The sequence below is a fragment of the Pongo abelii genome, chromosome 7, assembly GCF_028885655.2.
Source record: "Pongo abelii isolate AG06213 chromosome 7, NHGRI_mPonAbe1-v2.0_pri, whole genome shotgun sequence".
Lineage (NCBI taxonomy): Eukaryota > Metazoa > Chordata > Mammalia > Primates > Hominidae > Pongo > Pongo abelii.
Genome location: NC_071992.2, coordinates 24530736 through 24554219, shown reverse-complemented (window position 1 = coordinate 24554219; position 23484 = coordinate 24530736). Strand labels below are relative to the sequence as shown.

Here is a 23484-nt window from a genome sequence, read left to right as displayed (position 1 = left end):
TTCCCCAGCACATAGCCCTTCACCCCCTGCCCCAACCAAGCACCAGTAGCTGGCAGAGAGCCTATGCAGCCTCCTCCAGGAAGCCCTCCCTGTTCCCCCAAGGCTCTCTGCGCTTCCTCTTCCTAGTGTTCATCACAGCTGTAATGATCTCTTGACTCTTGTGTCCTGCCAGACTGCAAGCCACCCCATACAGGGACACCGCGCTTGGCACCTAGCAGGAGCTCCATAGAGGTGGGCTGAGTTGACATCAGCCAGGATCTAGGGTAGGATGTATGAACTGGGGTGGAAAAAGGGGACTCTCTCCTAGCCTCAACTCCTCTCTCTCTGCCTTTTTCCACAAGGTGATGATCAGATGGCCTGGCTGCTTTCTCAAGGCCACAGTTGGCGAGTGACTGAAAAATAAATCCTGTGCCGCTGTCTAGGCAGTGCCCCCTTACCTCCTAAAGTTAATCCCTTCACATGAATCCCACTGAGCAGCTAGACAGCTCTCCCTTTGTCATCAGCCCCTTTCTGTCCCCAGAGGGGTGACCACATCACTATAGAAAACACCCAGTGACAAAGTCCAGCAGGGGCAAGCCCACACTTCCAGGGCCAGTCCCAGGAGCCTCTCATGCTTGACAGGACCACAGGCCAATGGGGGCAGAGGAGGGGTGGGGGCTCACCCTCTTTCCCATTAGGGCTGGCAGCGCCACTGGTAATAGGTTGGAGCCCACCCCGCTGGTGCAGGCCATCGAGGCTGAATGGAGCGTAGCCAGACCCCACAGCGAGGACCAGGGGTGCAAGAGCTGGCAGATTAATCAGCTGTCGTTTGCATTCATTAAAGGCCCCTTGCTTGTGTGCACAGCAGCCTCAGATGCCAGGGCAATTAATTGCTCGCAGCAAAAAGTTCTAGGGAGAAGTTTCTCTCAGCTCCCCATGGCACAGCCTAGGGGTGGGCCTGGTGTCCTAGAATCCCAGACTCCTCAGAGGGAGGCCTCTGATGGCCTAGCTTCGAGGGTGAGGCCCTGCCCTGGACCTACAGCACGGTGGGCTTTGATTGGAAGGAGGCAGGAGAGCCCCAGAGAGGGAGGCCTGGGGAGTCAGCAGCTGTCCCTTGATCCTCTTTGGGTCCCTCCCTCTGCTGTGACCCTGTCCCCTTTCCTCCCATCTCCTCGTGTCCCTGGGCACTGTCACCAGGAACAGCTGGGCCCTTGTCATGGTTGTGCAAAGACTCATTTCAACACACTCTGAGACAGGCGATGTTCCCCATGGGGACTGGAAGCCAAGCAGTATGGGTTGCCCCCAACCCCGCTCTCCTGCCTGCCGGGGGACGGTGGCTCTGGCTTCCGAGACGGTGGCTCTGGCTTCCGAGACGGTCGGGTTCCTCCTCTGCACACAAACCTTCCCATCACCTATGGGGCTCAGCTGAGCGGCCCTTAACAGACAGCCACCCACTGATGGGGTGGCACAGTGACCCAGGTTCCGCTGGCCTTGCCTGAGAGAGCAGTGGGCCTCGCTTCCTCTCCCTGGGGCTCTATCAGTACCCAAAGCATTCCCGGGACATGGGACCAACTGTGAGCTCCAGGTGGAGTTCACTGAGCACAGGCTCAGGGTTTTTTTTTTGCTATGATTGCCAAGCTTCCCGGATTGGCATTTGCCTGCTGGGCACTGTAAAAAGTGCCACAACAGAATGAGAACAAGCCCCGGGCCTGGCAGACAGCGGCAGGGCCTTGGACCCCAGCAGGCCCTGGTGGGCCACTTTCACTCTTCCGTTGGCTCAGACAGATGAATCTGGGTTGACGCAGGCAGGCAGGGACACGAAGGCCCACCACACAGGCCTTGGCATGACCAAGGCACGTGAGAACGGCAGCTCAGCAGGGATGGCAGCTGGCTTGGGCACCCCGGAGGAGGGAGACCCGAGGAAGTTGCCTGACTGCTGGCCTCCTGCTGGAGCCAGGGCCCTAGAGTTGATCCTGACCTACACACCGGGGCTGCCCCGCACCCTTGTCTGGTCTATAGGCAACAGAGAAGAACCACTGTTCTCTCACCTCTTCCATCCTGTCTGTCTCTTCCCGGTCCCTGAGGTCCCTGAATGCCTGGAGGACAAGCAACCCTCCCTCCTCACATAGGGTAGGTGGGGGGAGCATGATCTGGGGGAAAGGAACTAACAAATACCCTTGTATGCCCAGCCCTTGCCCTTCTCCCCAGGAACTTCAAGGCTCAGAATAGCACACCCAGAGTCGCTAACTTGGGGCCACTTTCCGTGGCTCTAAGCAGGGGCGAAGGGAAAGGGCTGTACCTCCTGCTTTCTCAGGTCTGGCCCAGCCCCTTTGAACACCCAGGAACCCAACCTGTCTGAAGGGTCTGACTTGAGAGCTGGGGCCACAGGGGAAAGGTGAGCCCCAGGGGAGGGTGTCTCCAGAAGGAACAGGAAAGGAGGTACCATCAGGAACCAGGGCTCAGATGGTTCCCACCACAGCTGCCACTACAAATCTGATGAGTGGTCCCCTTCCCTGGGCCAGAGACGCCAGGGGAATTGGGCAGGAAGGTTCAGAAAGCAGGAAGCCGCTGTGGTGGTGCTGAGGGGCTTCACAGACTTTAGTGTGTGTAGAAATCGCCTCAGGTTCTTGTTAAGAGGAAGCTTCTGGTTCACTGGGTCTAGGGTTGAGCCTGAGAGAGATTCTGCATTTCTGATAAGCTCCCAGGGCACACTGCTGCTGCTCTGAGGGGCTGGGGGACTGGGGCCAAGTTCACTATCAGTCCCTCGGAAAAGAGCAAGCCGTGATTTGAATAAGACTTAGAATGTTTCTGCTTCTTGTCACACTTTCTAATGAGCACAGGGTTTCTTAGAGCTTCCAAATCTCGCCAGCATCTTTTCTTGCTAGAAATTCCTGACCTTTCTTCCAGAGTCCCTCTGTCTCTTTTTCCTTCCATCCACCCTTCCTTCCTTTCTTCCTTTCTGTTCACAAAGCAGCCCCAGGCCTGGGCCCATTGGTGGGGAGGGAGAGAAGAGGCTCCAAAGGGTAGATTATGCTTTCTCTTCCCACCAGAGCCAAGTATGGAAACCTAAAATAGGGCAAAGGAGGGAGACAAAGCAGAGAACAGAACGAGGAATCTGACTCCCACCTGCTGCTACCAGACTTCCCCAAAGAGCCACAGTCGAGGCTCTTGGCTGTTGGGCACCGCGTCCCGCTCCATCCCCCCAGCCCAGCGTTTGTGGCCTGGGTTCCCAAGGACACCTCATCTCATAGGTGGCACATGAGGAGGGCAGAGTAAGCCAAGACAGTACCCATCTTCTCGTTGGCAGTAGAGAACAGGATGGATCAGGGTCGGGGGCTGAGGGGCCCTTCTTACCCAAATAGAGGGGAGACGGGAGGACTGCTAGGGCCAGAGCTGGGGGAGACTGCTGAGCCACTCTCCAGAACTGTGGGGAGGGGGGCATCACTCAGCAGTCATGGCCACTCGGGACCCCAGGGCATGGGGTTCCAGCTCACTCATAAGCCCTGGGGCGCCACTCCCCAGGCCAGATGGATGCTAGGGGGCTGCTGGGCTGCCTCTGTCCAGCCAGAGTTAGAGAGCAAAGGTCTGCTCAGGCCACTTCCTCCCAGTGTATTGGTCCCCTGGCTTCCTCCTCCTCTCCCTCTTGGAGGTGCAGCCACCGAGCCGGAAAGACTGGGTGCTGGATGAGAGATGGGGAGCGATAAGAGTCGGGCTGAGGAGTTAGCCCTACAGCTCTCTCCTCTCCAGTTGGGTTGCAGTTTCCCAAGCCCTGTTTGTCTTAGGGATTAACTGCATCCATTTCCTAATTGTTCTGCTGTGGCAGGGAGAGCAAGGCGACCTGCAGCCTCCTACATGCAGCACAGGAGGAGGGCAGCACCTGGGGGTGCCCCCCACCCCACCCCACCCCACCTCTTGGTCGACTGCCTCCTCTCCCACCTCTGCTCGGATACAGCCCAGCCCCATTGGCTCTCAGCCCCTGGGTGGGTAACAGACCAGCTTAGGTCTCACTCACAGACCTCAGTGCTAATCAGTCGTCTGTTTGTCCTGGCCCCCTGCCAGGGGCCTGGAGATTCCCACACCCTCTTTTCCTAATTGCATGGTCCCAGCTTCAGCCTGGCCACCAACCCCTTCCCAAATGCCCCCTTCTTCTGGTCCTCCCCACCATGCCCAGCCCCAGGCATACCCAGTGAAAGACAGTCTAGGAGAGGAGAGCGTGAGTACATGTGAGTGTGTGTGAGCATGTGTCTGTGCATGTGGATATATGAGCATGTATGTGAGCTTGTGCCTCTGTGCATGTGTGACAGCATGTGTGTGAGTGAGCATGTGTGAACATGCATGTGTGGGTGTGTGAGCATACTACAAGTATGTGAGTGTGTGAGTATAAGTGTGTGAATGTGTGTGTATGTGAGAGTGTGGATGTGAGCATGTGCCTTGTGAGTATAACACGAGTGTGCAAGTGTGTGTGTGTGTGTGCAAGTGTGTGTGTGTGTGTGTAAGTGTGTGTGTGTGTGTGCAAGTGTGTGCGTGTGTGTGACTTGTGCTCTCCCATCTCTGGCCCTCTCGGACCCAGCCTGAGGTTGCCCCTAGGCCCCCTTGGCCTCGTTCTGGTCCCAGCTTCAGCTTCTCCCATCACACACCCTGCCACTCCCATTCCCACCAGTTCTGGAAAATTCTTCCCACTGCTGCGCTTCCCTTGCTCCCTTCACCGAGCAGTTTCTGGCCAAGTTTCCACTTGACGGCAGAGCCAGAGGCATCCTACTTGCTCTCCAACCCAGGATCCTCTGTCTGACCCCCAAGGCCAGACCCCCCCTCCTGGACAACACCTCTGACTCGCTCTCCTGAGCCGAGCCCGCCTGTGTCTGTCTGTCTGTGGGATCATGTGTATTCAAGGGATGGAGGGAAAGAGGAAGGAGTGAGCAGCAAGAGAAGGAAGGAGGCCAGGCTCAGATGGTGTCATTAGGAGCTATTAATGCCCCTCATCAAGGGTTATTAATAAACATGATGTGCCACTCACTCTGCGCACCCTGGCTGAGTATAGGCCCAGCGGGGCAGGCCCAACATTCACAGCTGAGTAACCTCCAAGCCCACGGCACAGCCATCAGCCTCAGGAGGCTGGCCCTGCCGGGAGACCTTGCAGGATGGGCTCCCGGGGCTCCAAGGGTGGACGGAGGCAGCATCCCCATCCTCAGCCCCCACGCCGTCTACTCCCCGGCAGCCACCGAGCCTTTCCCTCCAGGGTCGAGCCAGGAGCTCAGCCCAGTAATGACCCTTACATTTGGATGGCGCTGCGGGACTTTAGAATATTCCATTTCCTAATTGCACCTTCACAACAGCTCTGTGAAGAAACCAGGGCAGGTATCGTTATCATCGCCACTTTATAGGTACGGAAACTGAGACGCTGTGAAATTAAGTGTCTTGCTCAAAGTCATGTAGCTAATTGGTAATGACATTGGACTGAAGCCCAGGCTGCCCTGTAGGAGAATGGCTGTGTTAGATGCTGAGTTGCTCATTGACTGAGGCTGCTTTGACTGGACGGCTCAATTTCCCTTGTTCTTGTGGCTGCCAGAAATCAGACCACAAAGCAGGGCAGCAAGCCTTTGCTCTCCAAGGTGGGGGCAGTGGGGGGATCCTGCACCTTAGCGGGGAATTTCCTGGAGGGCGGGCATCTGAGTGAACTAACTCACGTAAAGACCATAACGAGATGCTTGCACACCACGGGCACTCCGCGAGAGGTGGTTCCCTTTTCTTTGCCTGATGGCCACGACATAAACATTCAGTTATTGGCCCCTAAGGAGGCTGGGGCAGGTGGAAAGCTGAATGGCCCCGTTCTTTTTATTTGCTTTTTTTATTTATTTATTTATTTTTTTTTTTTTTTTTGAGACAGAGTCTCACTCTATTGCCCACGTTGGAGTGCAGTGGTGCGATCTGGCCTCACTGCAACCTCTGCCTCCCGGGTTCAAGCGATTCTCCTGCTTCAGCCTCCCGAGTAGCTGGGACTACAGGCACCTGCCACCACGCCTGGCTAATTTTTGTATTTTTAATAGAGACCGGGTTTCGCCAAGTTGGCCAGGCTGGTCTCGAACTCCTGACCTCAAGTGATCCACCCGCCTTGGCCTCCCAAAGTGCTGCAATTACAGGCGTGAGCCACCATGCCCAGCCTTTATTTGCTTTTCAGCTTTGCAGTCTCATGCTGTAGTTGGGTGCAAAACTGGCATCCACGATGACAACCACAGTGGTATTTAAAATCACATAAGAAGACAAGAACTAGTATTCTAATAAGATGGCTATCCAAAATAGGTAAGAGAAAAGGAGTTGGGGAGCTAAAAATATAAGATTTGAGATATCAGGGAATGTTTTTATAAGGAATACCCAATTCCCTATATGACTTCAGATAAATGAGATGTCCCAGCAACCTGAGGTTGATATCAAAAGCTACTTTTGTTCTGAGTATCTAGAAAGGGCAGTCTTTAGTTTAAAGTGATATCAGTGTATAGTAATCATATTTAGCAACAAACTCCTGATATTTGCTTTCAACTTAATATTTCTGTCTACTTTTTTTATTTTTGAGACAGAGTCTCACTCTGTCACCCAGGCTGGAATGCAGTGGTGCAACAATATAGCTCACTACAGCCTCGAATTCCCAGCCGGAGCAATCCTGCCACCTCAGCCTCCCTAGTAGCCAAGACTACAGGAACACACCACCTCGTCTGGTTAATTTTTTTAATATTTTGTAGAAATGGGGTCTCACTATGCTGGCCAGGCTGGTCTGCAACTCCTGGCCCTAAGCAATCCTCCTGCCTCAGCCTCCCAAACTGCTGGGATTACAGGCATGAGACACTGCACCCCCACTCTTGTCTACTTCTAAGAAGAACAGGTTTAATAAGACGATATATTGTGTTCTTTATTTCTTTCCTTCTTCTTCACCCCACCTCTGAACCCCATCCAGAGAATGAGTGACCCATGACAGGCAAGAGTCAAAAGGAGGTGGCTCCACAATTTCCTGTGGCTCAGCCAGCTCTCTGAGTGTCAGGGATTGAAAGTAACTTGGGCAAGTTTCCCCAAGCAGGATTTCCCCAAAGGCAGACAGTTGGGAGTCCCAGCCAGTACAGGCCCCAGAGGCACCAGGGGCTAGAAGCTGCCATCTGTGTGACAAGAAACTTTGGAACCAAAAGGCAAAGAAACGAAGGATGTTCTCAGGGCAATTGTCTCTATGTGGTAGGATCCAGGAAATGCTTTTTCTTTCTAGTGCTTTTCTGTGTTTTACAATTTTTCTACAAGGAACATGTAGCCCTTTTATTACCTGAAACAAAAATTACTGTTTGTAAAAGGGAGGTGTTTGGGTTTGGGAGTCCAAGAGTTACCTGCTCTGAGTGAGGCCATCGATGACAAAATTCAGCAGCATCCTGCTCTGACCTGCCACATGGGCGGTGTCCCCGAGCTGGGGCCCACCCACATCCTCTCTTGACAGGGAAGGCAGCTCAGCCAACCAGCTCTGGTGGCCCTCCTGGGACACAGTTACTGATCATTTGGAGAAGAGAAGAAACCTTGCCTGGGATCTGTGGACCCAGGGTTTAGGTTGCTGAGAGCTTTGAGTCTCAGAAATCAGAGGCACTGCCTACCATTCCAGTCTTATCCCCATCCTGTATTTCTAGCCTTCTCTTGAGATTCTTGAAGACACACATGCTGGTTCTGGCTTCAACGGACAGCCAAGTCATTTGAAATATTCTCATATCTCATGCACACATTTATACATTGCTTAGGCAGCTTTCTCAACCTAAGCTGCCCTTCCCCTCCTTTATCTTGTCTACTGGAGAACTGAAAAAGTCCTATACATCCTTCAAGGCCCCATATCTAGCCTCCTTTCAATAACTTTCTCTGATCACTACCCCCAAGCAGTTATCTCTTCCTTCATCTCTGCTCCCCCAGCATGGCCTCTAGGCCTCAATTATTTAAGCCTGTAATTGTTATTTCTTTGTGAGCTATCTGTTCTAGCAGATCAGAGGCTCCTTGATACCATGACCTGTGTCTTAATTATATTTCTATCTCCAACACAGGGCCTCTCATTCATTCATTCATTTACCCATCTCACCAGCTACCATTCCTCAGGGGCAGCTTTGTGCTAGATACTATCACACACACACAGCTGCAAGACGGTGTGACATTTTTGGCAACCGCACAACCTAGAACAAAGGGCCTGGAGAGCCTGTACTTTTCAAGCCTCAGACGGCCTGGGCCTTGGGAAATCTCGTCTCTTAACCCAGTGTCATGGAGGACGGTGACACTCTGGGTAAAGCTCCTCCCATCCTGGGTAAACTCCTTACTCCTAGAAGCAAATCATTCTCCCACAACCACACATTGATACATGGCTTAGACAGCTTTCTCAACTTAAGCTGCCCTTCCCCTCCCCTGTCTTATCCACCGGAGAACTGAAAAGCTCCTACACATCCCTCAAGGCCCCCAAATCTAGCCTCCTTTCAATAGCACCCACCCGACTTTGGCAGCTGGAGATCCAGAGAAGTAACCAATTCCAGATTTGAAGCCAAACTAGGAATCAAAACCCAGGAGTCCCATTGCCAGACTGTGCCAAGATAACAGGATCTGCCGTGCACCCATTGGCATCTCCTAAGATGATATTCACCAAGCTGTCCCCACTGCCCATGAAGGTGCCAGGAAAAGGCCTACCAAGTCTTTGATATGGACATTTCTGGAGGGAAACTGGTCCACAAAATAATTAGCCATCCTATACCCTGGAGTCTAGAAGTACTCAGCTCCCAGGAGGGCTCAGATCTGCGCCTCCTTCTTCCACTTCCCACGGGCTTCATTCCACCCACTTCAGTGGCCATTCCTCCTCTCCCCAACCCTAGGGCAAAAGAGAAGGCCATTGAGGTTAATTGACTGGAAGCCTCTCCCTGGCAGCAGGCAGTAGTCTCCAGAGCTTGGTCTTCCCAAGGCTGGCGTTAGGCAGCCCCTGGGGATCTCAGAGCCTGGGAGCTGTCAGTGCCTTCCGCTCACTTACCCTTTGTTAATTGCAGAATACACAGATTGCTGGGTAGCGCTTTCCAGTCCTGTGCCTTTTCCTGGATCCTTTGCCACTTGGCAGCCTGCAGGCAGCTGTGCAAAACAGCAAGGAGCTTTCTTGTTTGGTGCCAGTGTCAGAGAGTGTGGAACTCTGTTTTCATTTTCCCTTTTTTTCTCATTTTTTCCTTCCCACCCTCAAGTGCTCTGTTTTGCTCATTTCTCCCTCTACTCTCCCTCATCTCCATGACACCTTTCTGAGCCTCACCTTTCAAGTTAGGGACTCTTCTGATGCCTGTCCCCCCCATCCCCGCCGTCCCCAATTCCCCCATCCCCACCCTCCCCAATCCCCCCATCCCCACCCCTACCTTTCACCCAGAGGACAAAAAGCAAAACTTCCCACTCTGACGGGGGTTTGCACCCAGGCAGAAGATTGAATCCTTCTGTGCAAATGGGAAGAGGTGGGTAAAGAGGTTAAGTCATCTCCCTCACTCAAGGATATGTGTGACTGACCCTTTGCTCTGAGGGACCGCGAGCCTGAGTATCTGGGGCCTTCACAAACACCCAGGTGGGTGGGCCGCTGCCTACAGGTAATTGAAGGGGAATGAGGGAACTGGGCCAGCATCCCTGCTGGGACCAGCAGTGAGTCAGACCCCTTCCCCACACTCCAGACCTACCAAATCCAGCCAAAGAGCCTTTATCTAAGGGGTTCCCCAGGTGAGGGAGGAGTGTCGCTGTTCCCTCAAGTCTATGAAAGGCCTCAGAAAATGCAGCTCTCTGTCCCTACAGGGACACCCAAACATAGAGGTTGTTAAGTAGGGATGGCTCAAGTTGCAAGGGCTGGGCACTGGGCCAGGGCGCCCATGAACTTTGACTATACCCACCGTGTGCAGAGCATCTCATAGGTCACAAAGATGGGTAGGGTGTAGTCCCCACCCTTAAGGAGCTGAAGCTTCTGTGGTTTCTCTCCTGTCCAATGGGGCTAAAGATCTCTGCCCTTCCTCTCAATGGGATGTTGTGAGATCAACCAGTTGGATGGTTACCTGGAGAATAAAGCTGAAAGCCTGTTACAAATGCAAGGCAATAGCGGTGGGGATAGACCCCTGGCTTCCAGCACTGCGCTGTTTACCTGACCCAGACTGGACAAGTCTGGGAAGACAGTCTGCATCACCCTGGACTGAGAATGGGGTTGCTATGACTCTCAGTCGAGCCACAACTTTCCCTGAGTACCTCGCTTGCAAGTTCCAGGCTAGCTTGCCAGAGAAGCAGTGCGTTCTGAGGTGGGAGAGAGCTGGAAAGGAAATCTCACGTTCTAGGAACCCAGATGCAACTCCAAAGTGTCCACAGTGTTGAGCCCTCTTCTCTGCAATTAGAATAATTTGCACCTAGTCCTGTGCCAAGCAGTCATGCATAAAGCCAGTACCCTACACTCACATACCTGTGCACATGCATGCACACACACACATGTGCATACACGTACACACACACACACAACTGGGGCCAGCTTCTAGGAAAAAGGAGTGACTACTATTCTTTTTCTTTTCTTTAAGTTTTATTTTATTTAAGTTCCGGGGTACATGTGCAGGATGTGCAGGTTTGTTACATAGGTAAAGTGTGCCATGGTGGTTTGCTGCACCTATCGACCCATAACCTAGGTATTAAGTCCCTCATGCATTAGCTATTTATCCTGATGTTCTCCCTCCCCACGCCCCCACCATGGGCCCTCCAGTTGTGTGTGTTGTTCCCCTCCCTGTGTCCATGTGGTCTCATTGTTCAGCTCCCACTTATAAGTGAGAACATGTGATAACTACTATTTTTCTTATACCCTGAGCATTTAAGGGTCCTTCTAAGAAATTCACCTCCTCCTCCCTTCCCTTGCTAGGAGAGTCATGGGTATTTTAGACTCCCCATCTCCAGAGGATGCTGATGAGGAAGAATTGCCTTCCCCAGGCCCTCCAGTCCCAAACTTAGAAAGGCCCAGAATGTCCTCCTAGGCACACTGCCAAAATACCTCAGTGTTCCTGGTCTGCTCTCCTGAAAAACCCCTCCTGGGCTTTTCAGCGTTCTTGAGGATGAGAAGCTGAACTACATCTATGTTGTCTGTAATTTCTATAATTACAGTTCACCCTTAAACAATGAGGGGGTATGGGGCCGGGCGCGGTGGCTCACGCCTGTAATCCCAGCACTTTGGGAGGCTGAGGCGTGCAGATCACAAGGTCAGGAGATCAAGACCATCCTGGCTAACACGGTGAAACCCTGTCTCCACTAAAAATACCAAAAAAAAAAAAATTAGCCAGGCGCCATGGTGGGTGCCTGTAGTCCCAGCTACTCAGGAGGCTGAGGCAAGAGAATGGCATGAACCCGGGAGGCAGAGCTTGCAGTTAGCCAAGATCACACCACTGCACTCCAGCCTGGGCGACAGAGCGAGACTCCGTCTCAAAAAAAAAAAAAAAAAAAAATGAGGGGGTATGGGTGCCACACCCAACAAAGTCAAAAATCCAAGTATAACTTTGGACTCTCCCCAGATTTAACTAATAGCCTACTGTTGACTGGAAGTCAATAATATAAACGGTCAATTGGCATGTTCTGTATGTTATATGTATTCTATACTGTACTCTTACAATGAAGTAAGCTGAAGAAAAGAAAATCGTATTAAGAAAATACTAAGGAAGAGAAAATATATTTCCTATTTATTAAGTGGAAGTGGATCATCATAAAGGTCTCCATCCTCATCATCTTCACATTGAGTGGGCTGAGGAGGAGGAGGAAGAAGAGAAGGGGTTGGTCTTGCTGTCTTGGGGTGGCAGAGGCAGCAGAGGTGGAAGAAGTGGAGGAGGTGGAACGGGAGGCAGGAGAGGCAGGCACACTCAGTATAACTTTTGTCGAAAAAACATCTGTTTATAGGTGGACACAGATCAAACCCATGTTGTTCAAGGGTCAACTATATTTCTTCTTTTTAACTTTAGCATTTAAACAAGTTCCTTTTGAAAAAGTCAGTCTGTCTTAGCTATAGGAAGGGAAAGGAGATTTGGTCTGTGCTCAGCCCATCTTAAACAGGCAAGAGCACGTCTGGAGTCTGGGCTGGGAGAGGCAGCAGGGTCAAAGTGAGGAGGCCTAAGGTGTGGGGGAGCTCTTAGCAGAACTTGCAGGTTGGGCCATGAAGCTTCCCTCATCGGTCGGTCCTGGAGGGGCTAAAATTTCTACCATAGAATCAACACCTGGTAGGGGCCTTAGGAGACTAAATTCTAAACGGTGAGAAAGCCCAACTTTCAGCCTCCTTCAGGGTCTCCTTCCAAAGCCCGTCTCTTCTCAGACTCGACAGGAGTGGTGTCTGTGTTCCTCAAACGCTGGGCTGGTACCCCCTCCTCCCAGGGCACTTTCCTAGCCCAGCAGCCCTGAGCAGTGCTCAAAACTACACGTTTCTCCCTCTTACCTCCTGAAACTTCCTTGAATCTCATCCATCTCTGGAGAGTTTCAGCTTTCTGGGGTGATCACAGGCTAGAAGTGACATTCTAATCCATGTATTTGTTTTGAGACAGTGTCTCACTCTGTCATCCAGGCTGAAGGGCAGTGGGACCATCATGGCTCAGGATCACCTCCCTGGGCTCAGGTGATCCTCCCAGCTCAGTCACCTAAGTAGCTGAGACTACAGGCATGGGCCATCATCCCCAGAGAATTTTTGCATTTTTTGTAGAGACGAGGTTTTGCTGTGTTGCCTAAGCTGGTTGGTCTCAAGCTCCTTGGCTCAAGCAATCCGCCCGCCTCAGCCTCCCAAAGTGCTGGGATTACAGGTGTGAGCCATTGCACTTGGCCATCAGGAAGATATTTCAGAAGACCTAAATCGGGTGGGAGGGTCCCCATTTTCACCACAGCCCCAGCCCTCCAGATAATATCTCCATATTTTAATCAGGTCTTTGGAAAATGATGCCTCCCATAGAAATGGAGGGATTGTCATGATGTCACAGAAAGAGCACAGGATGGCACTGAGGTCAAAAGCCATGAGACCTTGAGTCAGCTGATCTCGAAGGGCCTGAGGTCTAAGGCCTCATCCTTCTTGAACATGCTGGATTTTCCCTCTCTGGAGCCCAACCCTCTCACCTTTTAGAATTTAGTTTCCTAAAGCCCCTACCAGGTGTTGATTCTATGGTAGAAATTGTAGCCCCTCCAGGACTGACCAATGAGGAAAGGTTTATAGCCAAGGGAACTTAGGCAGTTCTCAAGACAATCCAAGTAAATCACAGCTTCTGACCCCACGCCATGTGGGGGCCCCTCTGCCACCAGGTCCTCCCCCGTTCTTTCTGCCAGTGAGGACCAGCACCTGTCCATGGGATCAGCTGCAGGGGGGACCTGAACAGTCCATTTGCCATCAGTGCCCGAGTCAAGCACAGGATCTGCTGGGTGGCTAGGAAAGGCCAGTGGCTTGCCTCAGCAAACCCAACGTAAGGATTTGCAGAGTCTTTGCCTATGCTGGCCCTGGTTGATAAGAAAAGCTCCCCAGAGTGAAAGGATGAAGAAAGAGAGCCTTCCCACCCCATCAAGGCTCCAGATCAGCCTTTCCACCCGCTGCAGCTCTGCACAAACCAGCTCCCCGATCTGACTAGCCCTGGCCCCCACCTTGCCTGCTCCCTGGCCTCACTCTGGGTGGGACCCAAGCCTGGGGAGAGTTGAAAAGAAACAGCCAGCTTAGGTTGCTATTGTTTTGTTTAAACAACCGCTGGCTGGACTGACTTGGAAAGGAATAAGGGGAGGCTGAGGAGCTCAGGGCAGACCAGGCTGGGCACGTCTTCCCTGTGCTCAGCCCTAGAACTCTCCATCTTGCTCGGGTGGCAGAAGAGCTCTGTAGGGAGAGTGGCTGCTAGGCATCTGTCAAGGCCTTCCCTCCTCTCCTGGAAGAGATGGGCAGCAAGGAGACAGGCTTCCATTCTCCAATCCCTTATCCTTGTCGGGCCACAGCCCTTTGGCCACACCTGGGCCTGGATAATGTCAGGCCCAAAATGCGGGGAGTTGGGGGACTGTGCTGAGAGGGGAGCGAGACAGAGCTGGAGTGTGCATCACCGTATGGGTGGGACCTGACGTTGAAGGCTGCCCAGATTCTCCTGAGCAGAAAAGAACAGGATCAGGGAGAGCAGAAGGAAGTTAAAGGAAAGAGATCTCGGCTGGGTGCAGTGGCTCATGCCTGTAATCCCAGCACTTTGGGAGGCTGAGGCGGGTGGATCACCTGAGGTCAGGAGTTCGAAACCAGTCTGACCAACATAGTGAAACCCCATCTCTACTAAAAATACAAAAATTATCCAGGTATGGTGATGGGCACGTATAATCCCAGCTACTTGGGAAGTTGAGGCAGGAGAATCGCTGGAATCCGGGAGGCGGAGGTTTCAGTGAGCCCAGATCATACCACTGCACTCCAGCCTGGATGACAGAGTGAGACTCCGAAAGAAAAAGAAAGAAAGAAAGAAAGAGAGAGAGAGAGAAAGAAAGAAAGAAGAAAGAGAAAGAAAGAGAAAGAAAGAAAGAAAGAAAGAGAGAGAAAGAAAGGAAGGAAGGAAGGAAGGGGAAGGGAAGGGAAAGGAAAGGAAGGAAGGAAGGAAGAAAGAAAAGAAAAGAAAAGGAAAGAAAGGAAGAAAGGAAGGAAGGAAAGAGAAAGGAAAAGAAAGATCTATCTCACCTGTATCAGGTGAAGAAGACAAAGTACAAGGGGCTCGTGGGGGAAGGGTCTATCCTTCCACAGTCTCCTGCTCCTTCTTCCAACCAAATGAGACCTAGGTCTATAGGAACCAGCCTTGGAAGAGGGATATGTGACCAAGAGGCCCAAAGTGAGGACAGTAATAGACAAGCTGCAGTCCAAAGGGGAGGAGATCTGGTGGGTTCTGGACTGGGCGAGTAGGACTTTTTAGTTCTATAAAAGGTAAACCTCAAGCTAGGGGATTGGATCTCACCTGCCCCTGCCCCCACCTCAAGCAGGGCCTCCCACCTCTCCCCCATCCTCCCAGCATCCCATGAGCCCCTCTTCTAGGCTTGGTGAAAAGGTAGCCAGGGCACAGTTAGGTGTCGGCAGACTCAATTAAGAGTCACGCTAATCACCTTCATTAAGGCTATAAAACCCCACACCTAGGGGCCTCGGGGCTCCCTGGCATGGCCTGGGGCCCCTGAGCCATGGCACAGACCCAGGGGCCCAGCTCCAGTCTCTTTCATCTGAGCATCTCCCGGTCCTGCACAAACAGTAATTAGCACCCACCCCTGGGGTCACCTCATTATCCCACAGACACCGAGTGGAGGGGAGGAGGGAGGGAAAGAGAGGAGGGAAACTGAGGCTGTCCCAGTGGCCAAAGAAACTGCCCCAGGGTTGTGGGCTGAGTTAACTGAGGGTGGGGAGAAGCTGCCACAGAATCAGGCAGTGTAGCCTCCTCCTGCTTTCCCTTCCCCCGCTGGTTGCTCAGAGCCCATTGCTTAATATTCTAAAGGCTCCAAAGGGAGCAGGATCCTCCCTCCAGAGAAGATGGGCTCCTTAGCAAGATCCAGAAAACTGCAGATCTAAGCGCCTCTCTTAGATCTGACCAGACCCTGCAGGTGATGTTGAGCACCCAGTCTCAGGCACCGATGGGGATCGTGGAACAGCTCTTTGGGAAGTGTCCTACAGGGCCTCTCTAGAGGGAAGGTGTTCATTTGCTCCCCTCAGCAATACCTGTGTCTGTCCTCTCTCCCTGGATCCCCTGAGGTACCCATTCCAAAACCCCACTCACTGCCCTGTCTCCCAAAAGCAGCCATACATCCTCCTCCTCTCCCATCTTCCTCCTGTCCCATCCTCCTTCCTCTCCCATCCTCCTTCCTCTCCCATCCTCCTCCCACAGAGAGAGAAGCAATCCCACAGAGCCCACGTGGCCTGAAGTGTGCCCAAGGCATAACCTACAGCCCTGCTTGTCTCTTCTTTCAGGGCGCTGACCTGAAGAAAGGGAAGATTCAGGGCCAGGAGTTATCAGGTGAGTAAGACCCTAGGGACTCCTTCCCCCAGCCAGGGCATCAGTGACGATCACAAGAATCAAAACCTCATGGTGCTGCTTTGTCGTGTGCTAGCGCCAGCCTGAGAGTTTTCTTGAATGCCCTGATTTCATCTCCACAACTGCCTTTTATGGTCACTGCCATCAGTGTACCCATTTTAAAGAGGATAACACTGAGGCACAGACCATCCTGCGCCATGTGAATGGCTAGTAAGGAATGCAGCCAGCGTCACAGTGCAGGGGGCCATCTGACTGGAGGCTGCTTGCAACCCCTGTCTACCCCCATCCTCCCCCCAGCTTCCCTCTCTCAGATCCCTGCCCCGGGAGGATGCCCCCAACCTACCTTGAAAGGGATGCTCAGGTAGTGGGCTGGCCTCTGGCACAGGACTGGGCACCAAACTTAGCCCTGCAGTTCCGTGAAGCAGCGTGGGCTTGGGCACCAAGCAGGCCTGGATTCAAATCCCAGCACCACCATTCACTGTTGTCCTGGCTTGACCTCTCAAGCCTCCAGGAAATGAGAAGATGGAGGAGATGTCATAAGTGAAGGCCTACAGCCCAGGGCCTGGCCCGGAGAAGTGGTCTAGCATGTGTGAACCCTTTCCCCTCCTCCTTACTCCTCAATTCTCTGTCTTTGGAGGTTTTGAAGAGGGGATTCTTGAGGAAAGCCCTAGTGAGAGGCATTAGTCTCTATCTCCCTTGAGGATAAATTCTCCATTGCACAGATCCAGTGAGTTCTCACTTCAGACTTGTCTGCACAGAACCGAGGTCACCAGTTTTGGGCAGCGTCGAGTGTGCCCACTGTGGAGTGCACTCCACAGCCCACATGCCCACACGTCTCGCCCACATTGACTTGTCCCATCTGCCATCCATACCCAAGCACACGAGGAGACTCCCTGGCACCCACCTGTGCTCAGAAGTCTTTCTCAGCACTGGCGGTGTTTAGGAAGAAATGCTCCTTTACCTGCATTTATACACACACTAACAGGCCTTCCAAAACAGCCTCGGGGCGTTTGCACACTGGCTGTTCGTGTACACACACCCACCCCGAGTGGGACCTCCAACCACACACACTCACATGGCTCTCAGCTCACCCAGCTCTGCTCTCACTCTGAGTGCGCATGCGCGTGCACACACACACACAGACACACACACACATCTGATCTGCGATCCAAAAATGCAGGGAAAGATGAATCGTCAGGAATTCCCCGGCTGTTGGCATGCTGGAAGCCACCAGTGGCCGGAAGTGCACAGTGAGGGACTCTTCCAACGCTCCAAGCAGCAAGTCGTGCTTTTGTTTAATGATCAGGAGAGGAAAGAAGGGGAGATGGCCATAAAGGACCGATACTCCCTCCCACCAACATCCTCATTGCAAATGCTTCTTTCCCACCCACCCAGAAAGATTCTTGGCTCCAGCCTGGCTCTCCTCCTTGGAAAGGAAGATGGAGAGAGGGAAGGGGAGTGGGAAGGGGTGAAGCACTCTGGGAAAGAGGCCCACCTTCAAAGACCTAGGCCAGGCCAACAGGACCTTGACTCTGCATGGACTTCGGGAAAGAATGAGGGATGTCCCCACCCCACTTTCTCACCCCCCAAAAAAAGCTCAGCCTCCTGGAGGGAGAGGGAAGGACTGGGAGAGGGACCTTCTCCCCGGTGCCCCAAGCACCCAGCTCCTACAGCTCCCATGATCAAACCTTTGAACCCAGTCCCACCCACCCTCGTAACCACTTCCAGATCCTCCAGACGCAGCCAAGAAATTGGCTTCTTTGGGGATTGAGTTCATAAGCAAATGCCGAAAAAATAAATAAAAATCCTCTGCCAAACACACTCACAGAGGAAGATGGGCTTCTCTTGAGGCAGGAAATCCATCAGGATAGACTAAAGCAAAAACAGGACAATGCCAACACCCACCAGCCCATAAAGGCCTGGGAGCCACGCCAGCACCCGAGGCCTTCAAGCCAGCTCAGGGTGTTTCCTCTTGGACCACCTCCTCCCCCACTCTCACCCCCACCAAAATATATACTTCTTAAATGAAGATACTGAAGCTGAGATCCCGCCAAATACAAATCCTAATGTTTTGCAGGTCTGAGTGCCGATCTGGGGCCCCAGGGAGGTCAGCAGGACCATGGGAAGGCAGAGAGCTCTGCCCTCGGTAGTATGGGATGTTGATGCCCACCTCTCTCCTTCTTCTACCTGTAGCGTACCAGGCTCCCTCCCCACCGGCACACAGTGGCTTCCATCGCTACCAGTTCTTTGTCTTTCTTCAGGAAGGAAAAGTCATCTCTCTCCTTCCCAAGGAAAACAAAACTCGAGGTAAGACCTTCCCATCCTTCCAGCCACCACCGGGGTGAATTCTGGGGTGGAACCAAGCTTCATGCATTTACGGGGAAATTGGGCCCTTGACCCCCACTCATGAGCCTTGGAGACTGGGGCCGAAGGCTGGTGTTTCTTGGGAGTGAACTGGAAGGAGTGCCCTAAAGATGTTGGCATCAGGTGTGGTCTCCCTTGAGAAGTAAGTCCCACAGACCAATGTGGAGGCTCCAGCTGGGTGGGTTGGTATGTAAGGCAGGGTCTCAAAGCAGGTGACTGGAGCCAGGAAGAAGAGTACCCCGAAACTTTGCATGGCATGTGCAGGCAGCTGCCCCTGAACTTTGGCAAGTCATTGTGCTCTGTAATTGAGTCTGATCTGGGCAAGAGGGCCCTGGAATGCCACCCTGCCGGTCTATCCTCATGGGTTGCTAATTACTGGGTCGGCTGTGCCATCTCAGTGATGAGGGGAAGATGTCCCCCACCATCCCCCCTCCACTAGCTTCTCTGAGCAGCCCTCCTTGGCTTCTGGAGCAGACCAACTCCCTATAGCCTCCTAATGGCGAACCCCACCTGCTTGGCCTTGGTCCTCCTGCCACCAGGGCCAGGGAGCTGGAGTGGTGGCCACTTGGCCACTGCAACATGCCGCAAGTGACTCACCTGACCCAGTGTGAGCCATGCCCCCAACTCCCCCACCCGCCATCTGAGCCTTAGATTTCTCTTCCAGAAAATGGGAAATAAAGCCACACCTGCACTCTATCAGCTCCCCAATTTTAGGGAAGGGAAGACAATAGAGACTGCACAAATGCCATCTGAGAGTGCAAGGAGCACATCCCCCAGGCTGGCAGGAAGGCAAGTGGGAGGGTGGGTGTCGTCAGCCATTTCCTCTCACCCAGTGACCTTGACCAAACATCCACCCACTAGGAAGCCGGCACAGGTATTGCTACAACCACGATGCCGGAGGCCCCAGAGGAGAGGAACATGGAGCCCAGAAAGGCACAGGTTGAGCGATGGGGCCCTTCAGATGTGCCGAGCAGGGCCCACCTACCACAGAGGGCTCCAGGCCACCCTGGGAGTGGAGCTGGTGCAAACTTTCCACCAGTGAACCTTCCCCAGGTGCCCTCAGCGCCTTGCCAATCCGTGAATCTGTTTAAATGTCTTTGCCAAAGACATACTTTTAAGTTTAATGCAGAGAGAAGGAAACAAAATTATGTATCTTGCCCAGACCAAGAAAAACCGTCTCCAGCACCCTGGCTACCGACCTCACCAAAGATGTTGGGACCTCAGCCTATGACATTCCCCCACCCATGGGGTTCTCATAAAATGAAGCAGTGCCTCTGAGCCCCACTATGAGACTCCGGGGTCACCATGCCTATGCCCAGGGCGGGAGTCTCTCGGGGGTGAAGTGCTTTCTGAAGGCAGGATGGAGGGAAGGATAGAGCATCGGGAGATGCCATGAGGAGGGACAGACAAGGGAGAGGAAGGGAGCTGCGTACACCAAAGACGCTTCCCTACTCTGTGTGCTGGTGCTCCTGAGGCTCGACCACAGCCTGTCCTCCAGAAACCACAGTGGCCTGAGGGACCAGCAAAGGCCTGACCCCCACCTCCCAGGATGTTGGTGACCAGGCAAGGAAGCCAAAACGCACTGGGCCTGAAACGTGTTGTTTGGTCTTGTGTACTTCCCCACCCCACCCCTTGACCCACCTTTTGTCCATGGGGAACTTAGAAACTGGACTTGCATCTGTACAGGGTTTAAAATGACCCTCCCAGGCCAGGCACAGTGGCTCACGCCTGTAATCCCAGCACTTTGGGAGACTGAGGTGGGCGGATCATGAGGTCAGGAGATCGAGACCATCCTGGCTAACATGGTGAAACCCTGTCTCTACTAAAAATACAAAAAAAAAAAATAATTAGCCTGGCATGGCGGTGGGCGCCTGTAGTCCCAGCTACTCCAGAGGCTGAGGCAGGAGAATGGCATGAACCCAGGAGGCGGAGCTTGTGGTGAGCTGAGATCGCGCCACGGAGCTTGTAGTGAGCCGAGATCGTGCTACTACACTCCAGCCTGGGGATACAGCGAGACTCCGTCTCAAAAAATAAAAATAAAATAAAATAAAAATGGCCCTCCCAGATGAAAGCCCCAGCCAAGGTCCCAGTCTTGCCATGTGATGCCTTCCATGTGCCCAGCGCTGTGCTGGGAACTTCAGAGGAGACACAATCAAGGGCACCAGGAATTTTCCCTGTCCCCAAGTGGCTTACAGTCTACTTTGGAAACAATTAAACAACAATGCAGAGCAGGTTGTAATTAAACACTTAATTGTGTGATTCTAACTGTAAGGACAATTGGAAGTCTGTGGACTCAGGGATAGATCTCTTCCCTTCCTGTCACGCCTTTCCCTCCAGAACACTGTGCTCTCTCCAGCCAGAGAGGATATAAAGGAGTTTTATTGTAGAGTGAGGCAATCTGGACTCCCCTCTCTCTAGTTAGTAGTTTCACTTTGAGGCCAATCAGTGAACCTCGCTGGGCCTCGGTTTCCTCATCTAGAAAATGAGGGTTTGGCTCCAGATGATCTACAAATTTCTCTAGCCCTGAGGCCATGGGGAGGAGGTTGGAGCAGGGCTGGGCCCTAGAGAAGGAGGAGATCTGAATCCTTGAGTGAAGGAAGAGGGAGCTCTGGGTTGGAGAAACCATAGATTTTTTTTTTTTTAAGTGAGAAAATGGAGGGGAAGGGGAAAAACAAGGTTCTCAAAAGTCCGGCAGAGGAGCGGCTTTTGTGGGTTGACTCTGGGAAGCCATTAGAAATTATTTACCAGAGAAGCAACACTCAAAAGTCACTCTTTGGAGACGACGAACCTGGAGGGGCAGGCAGAACTGACCAGAATGAGAGGACAGGGCACCACCAGAGGGGTCAAGACATGAGGCAGTGAGGTGTGGATGAACCCAGGGGTGATTGCAAAAGCAGAAACCCCAGGTCCTTGCACGATGTTGAAACACTCAGGGCCTGGTGCTCTCTGAAGCACCCGGACAGTGCCTGGGGACTTATGGAGCCCAGGGCTGGACCAGTGCTTGGGAGGCCAGAGCATGGGGTCCTGCCAATGAACACAGGCCCCAGGACTTGCCTTGATCTAGATTTCTCTCCATGGGAGAGAATCCATGGAGGAAGCAGGGTGTCAGGGGTTGGGAGGGGGGCAGTGTGGTGTAACCAGCTGCTTGTGTCCCCTGGGTGAACAGGCAGGAAAAGCTTCTAGAGACTCGAGGGGAAAGGTCAGCCTACAGGAGCCAGGTAGAGGGGCGTCTATGGCAGACGGGCCACTGAACCGCATCCTGTTCAGGCCTCTTCCCTCCCTGGATCTTATGGGTAAATGACAGGCTTAGGGTGAAGAAGGGGGCTTGAGATGATTCTAGTAGAGCCTGTCATGACTATGTAGAGCGATGTGGGGATGGCACTGTTCAGACCCAAGGAGGTGAAACCCTCCCCAGGATTCCTCTTTTTACTGTGACCCCAGGACAGTATACATGTGGTCAGTAAATGAGATCTTGACGTCCCGACTCTGATTGTTTGACCTTGGCCAGGTGACCTCCCCTCCCTGGGCCTCGATTTTGACCTCATCAAGACATGGGGTTAGACTAGTTGATCTGCAATTGAATGACCTGAAATTGATTTGCTCTCAGCTTCCCGGGATGTCCTCGCCTCCCTGTTCTGCCAAATAAATGCAGGGACCAGCTGATGAGGCTCGACTTTCACAGCCAACCCCGACATTTCCTAGTAAAGGTCTTCCACCGGACCCCAGGAGGCCAGGAGCACAGCAAGGGTCCTGGAGGGGCTTAGAGCTACCCCGCTTCTAGCTGATGAAATCCTGCCGTGCCACCCCACTCCTCCTACCTTTGCACTGCTCCTTCCTCTCTGGCCACTTTTGAACCACCCCTGGCATAACTCAGTAATGCCTTCTGCATTCACTCAGCTGATGCCAGACGCCTAGTGTATACTTGGCGCTGTTTTGGGTGCTGTAAGAAGTCACCACGTGATGGTGTCCCTGCTGTCATGCATGTGTGGAGTCACCCTGGTGTAGCTCTATGGATAGGGGGTGCTCACTGAGAGAGTCAGGGGAGATATTCAAACAGCACAAGCATAACCAGTCCCCAAGGCAGGAGGAGCAGAGAGACCCCTGAAATCTAAACAGCCTTAACTGGTGCCTCTGACAAGGGCTGGCTGGCCAGTGTCACAGGACAGCTGTGTGATACTTGTCCCAAAGGCCACACTTTGCCTTTCCAGATTTGCAGCTGCCATTATCTCAGGCCTGTGACACACTGGGCTGTCTCCCTCTGATTCTAAGTGAACACCCCTCTGAGGGGGACATCTTTCCTTCCAGGCAGATTTCATTTGCACCTTGTACCATTGCCGTTGTGTGCGGCACACTGCCAGAACGTCCCTGAACTACTTCTTTGCTCACATCTGCCCGCCCACCACTGCCCATCTGGGCATCTCATTCTCCCCTTCCCAGACCCGCAATGCCTTGCCTACCTTCCAAGCACCAGTCCCGGCTGCTGGCCCTCCATCATGCCATCTAGAACAACCCCACAGGGCTGATCCGCTCAGCCAGGCTTCCCCCAACCTGCTGTTGGCATCTCTAGTCTCTATCGTCTTCTCCACTCACACAGCATTTGTTATGCCTCCCCAGACATCTGCTTTGATCTCTCTTGTATTTCTAAATCAATTGCCACTCGTGGCAGCACCCCTTCCACCATGAGACTATCAGTTCCTTGAGAGAAGCGCTCACCTCCGCCTTCTTTCCCTTCTCCCACCTGTCCCTGTGCCCAGCCCACTGTTGGCTTTCAGTCAATGAGTGTGTCTATGTGTGGGACACACCCACATAGGCACATCCACAAGCCATTCACACACATGGATCTGCACGTTCTCACACCCCCACATTCACAAACACACGTCAGCTTGCCTCAGCACCTGAGAAGACAGACACCTCTGTGAGTACCATGCCCACAAGTGACAGTCTCTGAGTTGATCGATGTCCTCTCTGTCCCAATCCCAGGCAGGCAGGGCTGCCTCTCCACCAGCCTCTCCACCAGCCACCCTGCTCCTCCCTGGCCTTTCCCTTGCCAACCATGTCAAGGGGGCAGGACAGTGGCCATCACCCCTACACCAGGGCAAACAAGGAAAGCAAAGCCTGAAACAGTGAGTGG

The 23484-nt window shown here is 52.9% G+C and overlaps 1 protein-coding gene across 1 annotated transcript in view; it reads left to right on the top strand.

Moving 5' to 3' along the window:
- PEBP4 (phosphatidylethanolamine binding protein 4) overlaps nt 1-23484 on the top strand; it is a 227025-nt gene that overhangs the window by 197036 nt on the left and 6505 nt on the right. The window contains exons 5-6 of the mRNA XM_054561342.2: nt 15926-15971; nt 18183-18296. Coding sequence (XP_054417317.2) covers nt 15926-15971; nt 18183-18296 — 160 coding nt within the window. The remainder of the gene's footprint in view (nt 1-15925; nt 15972-18182; nt 18297-23484) is intronic.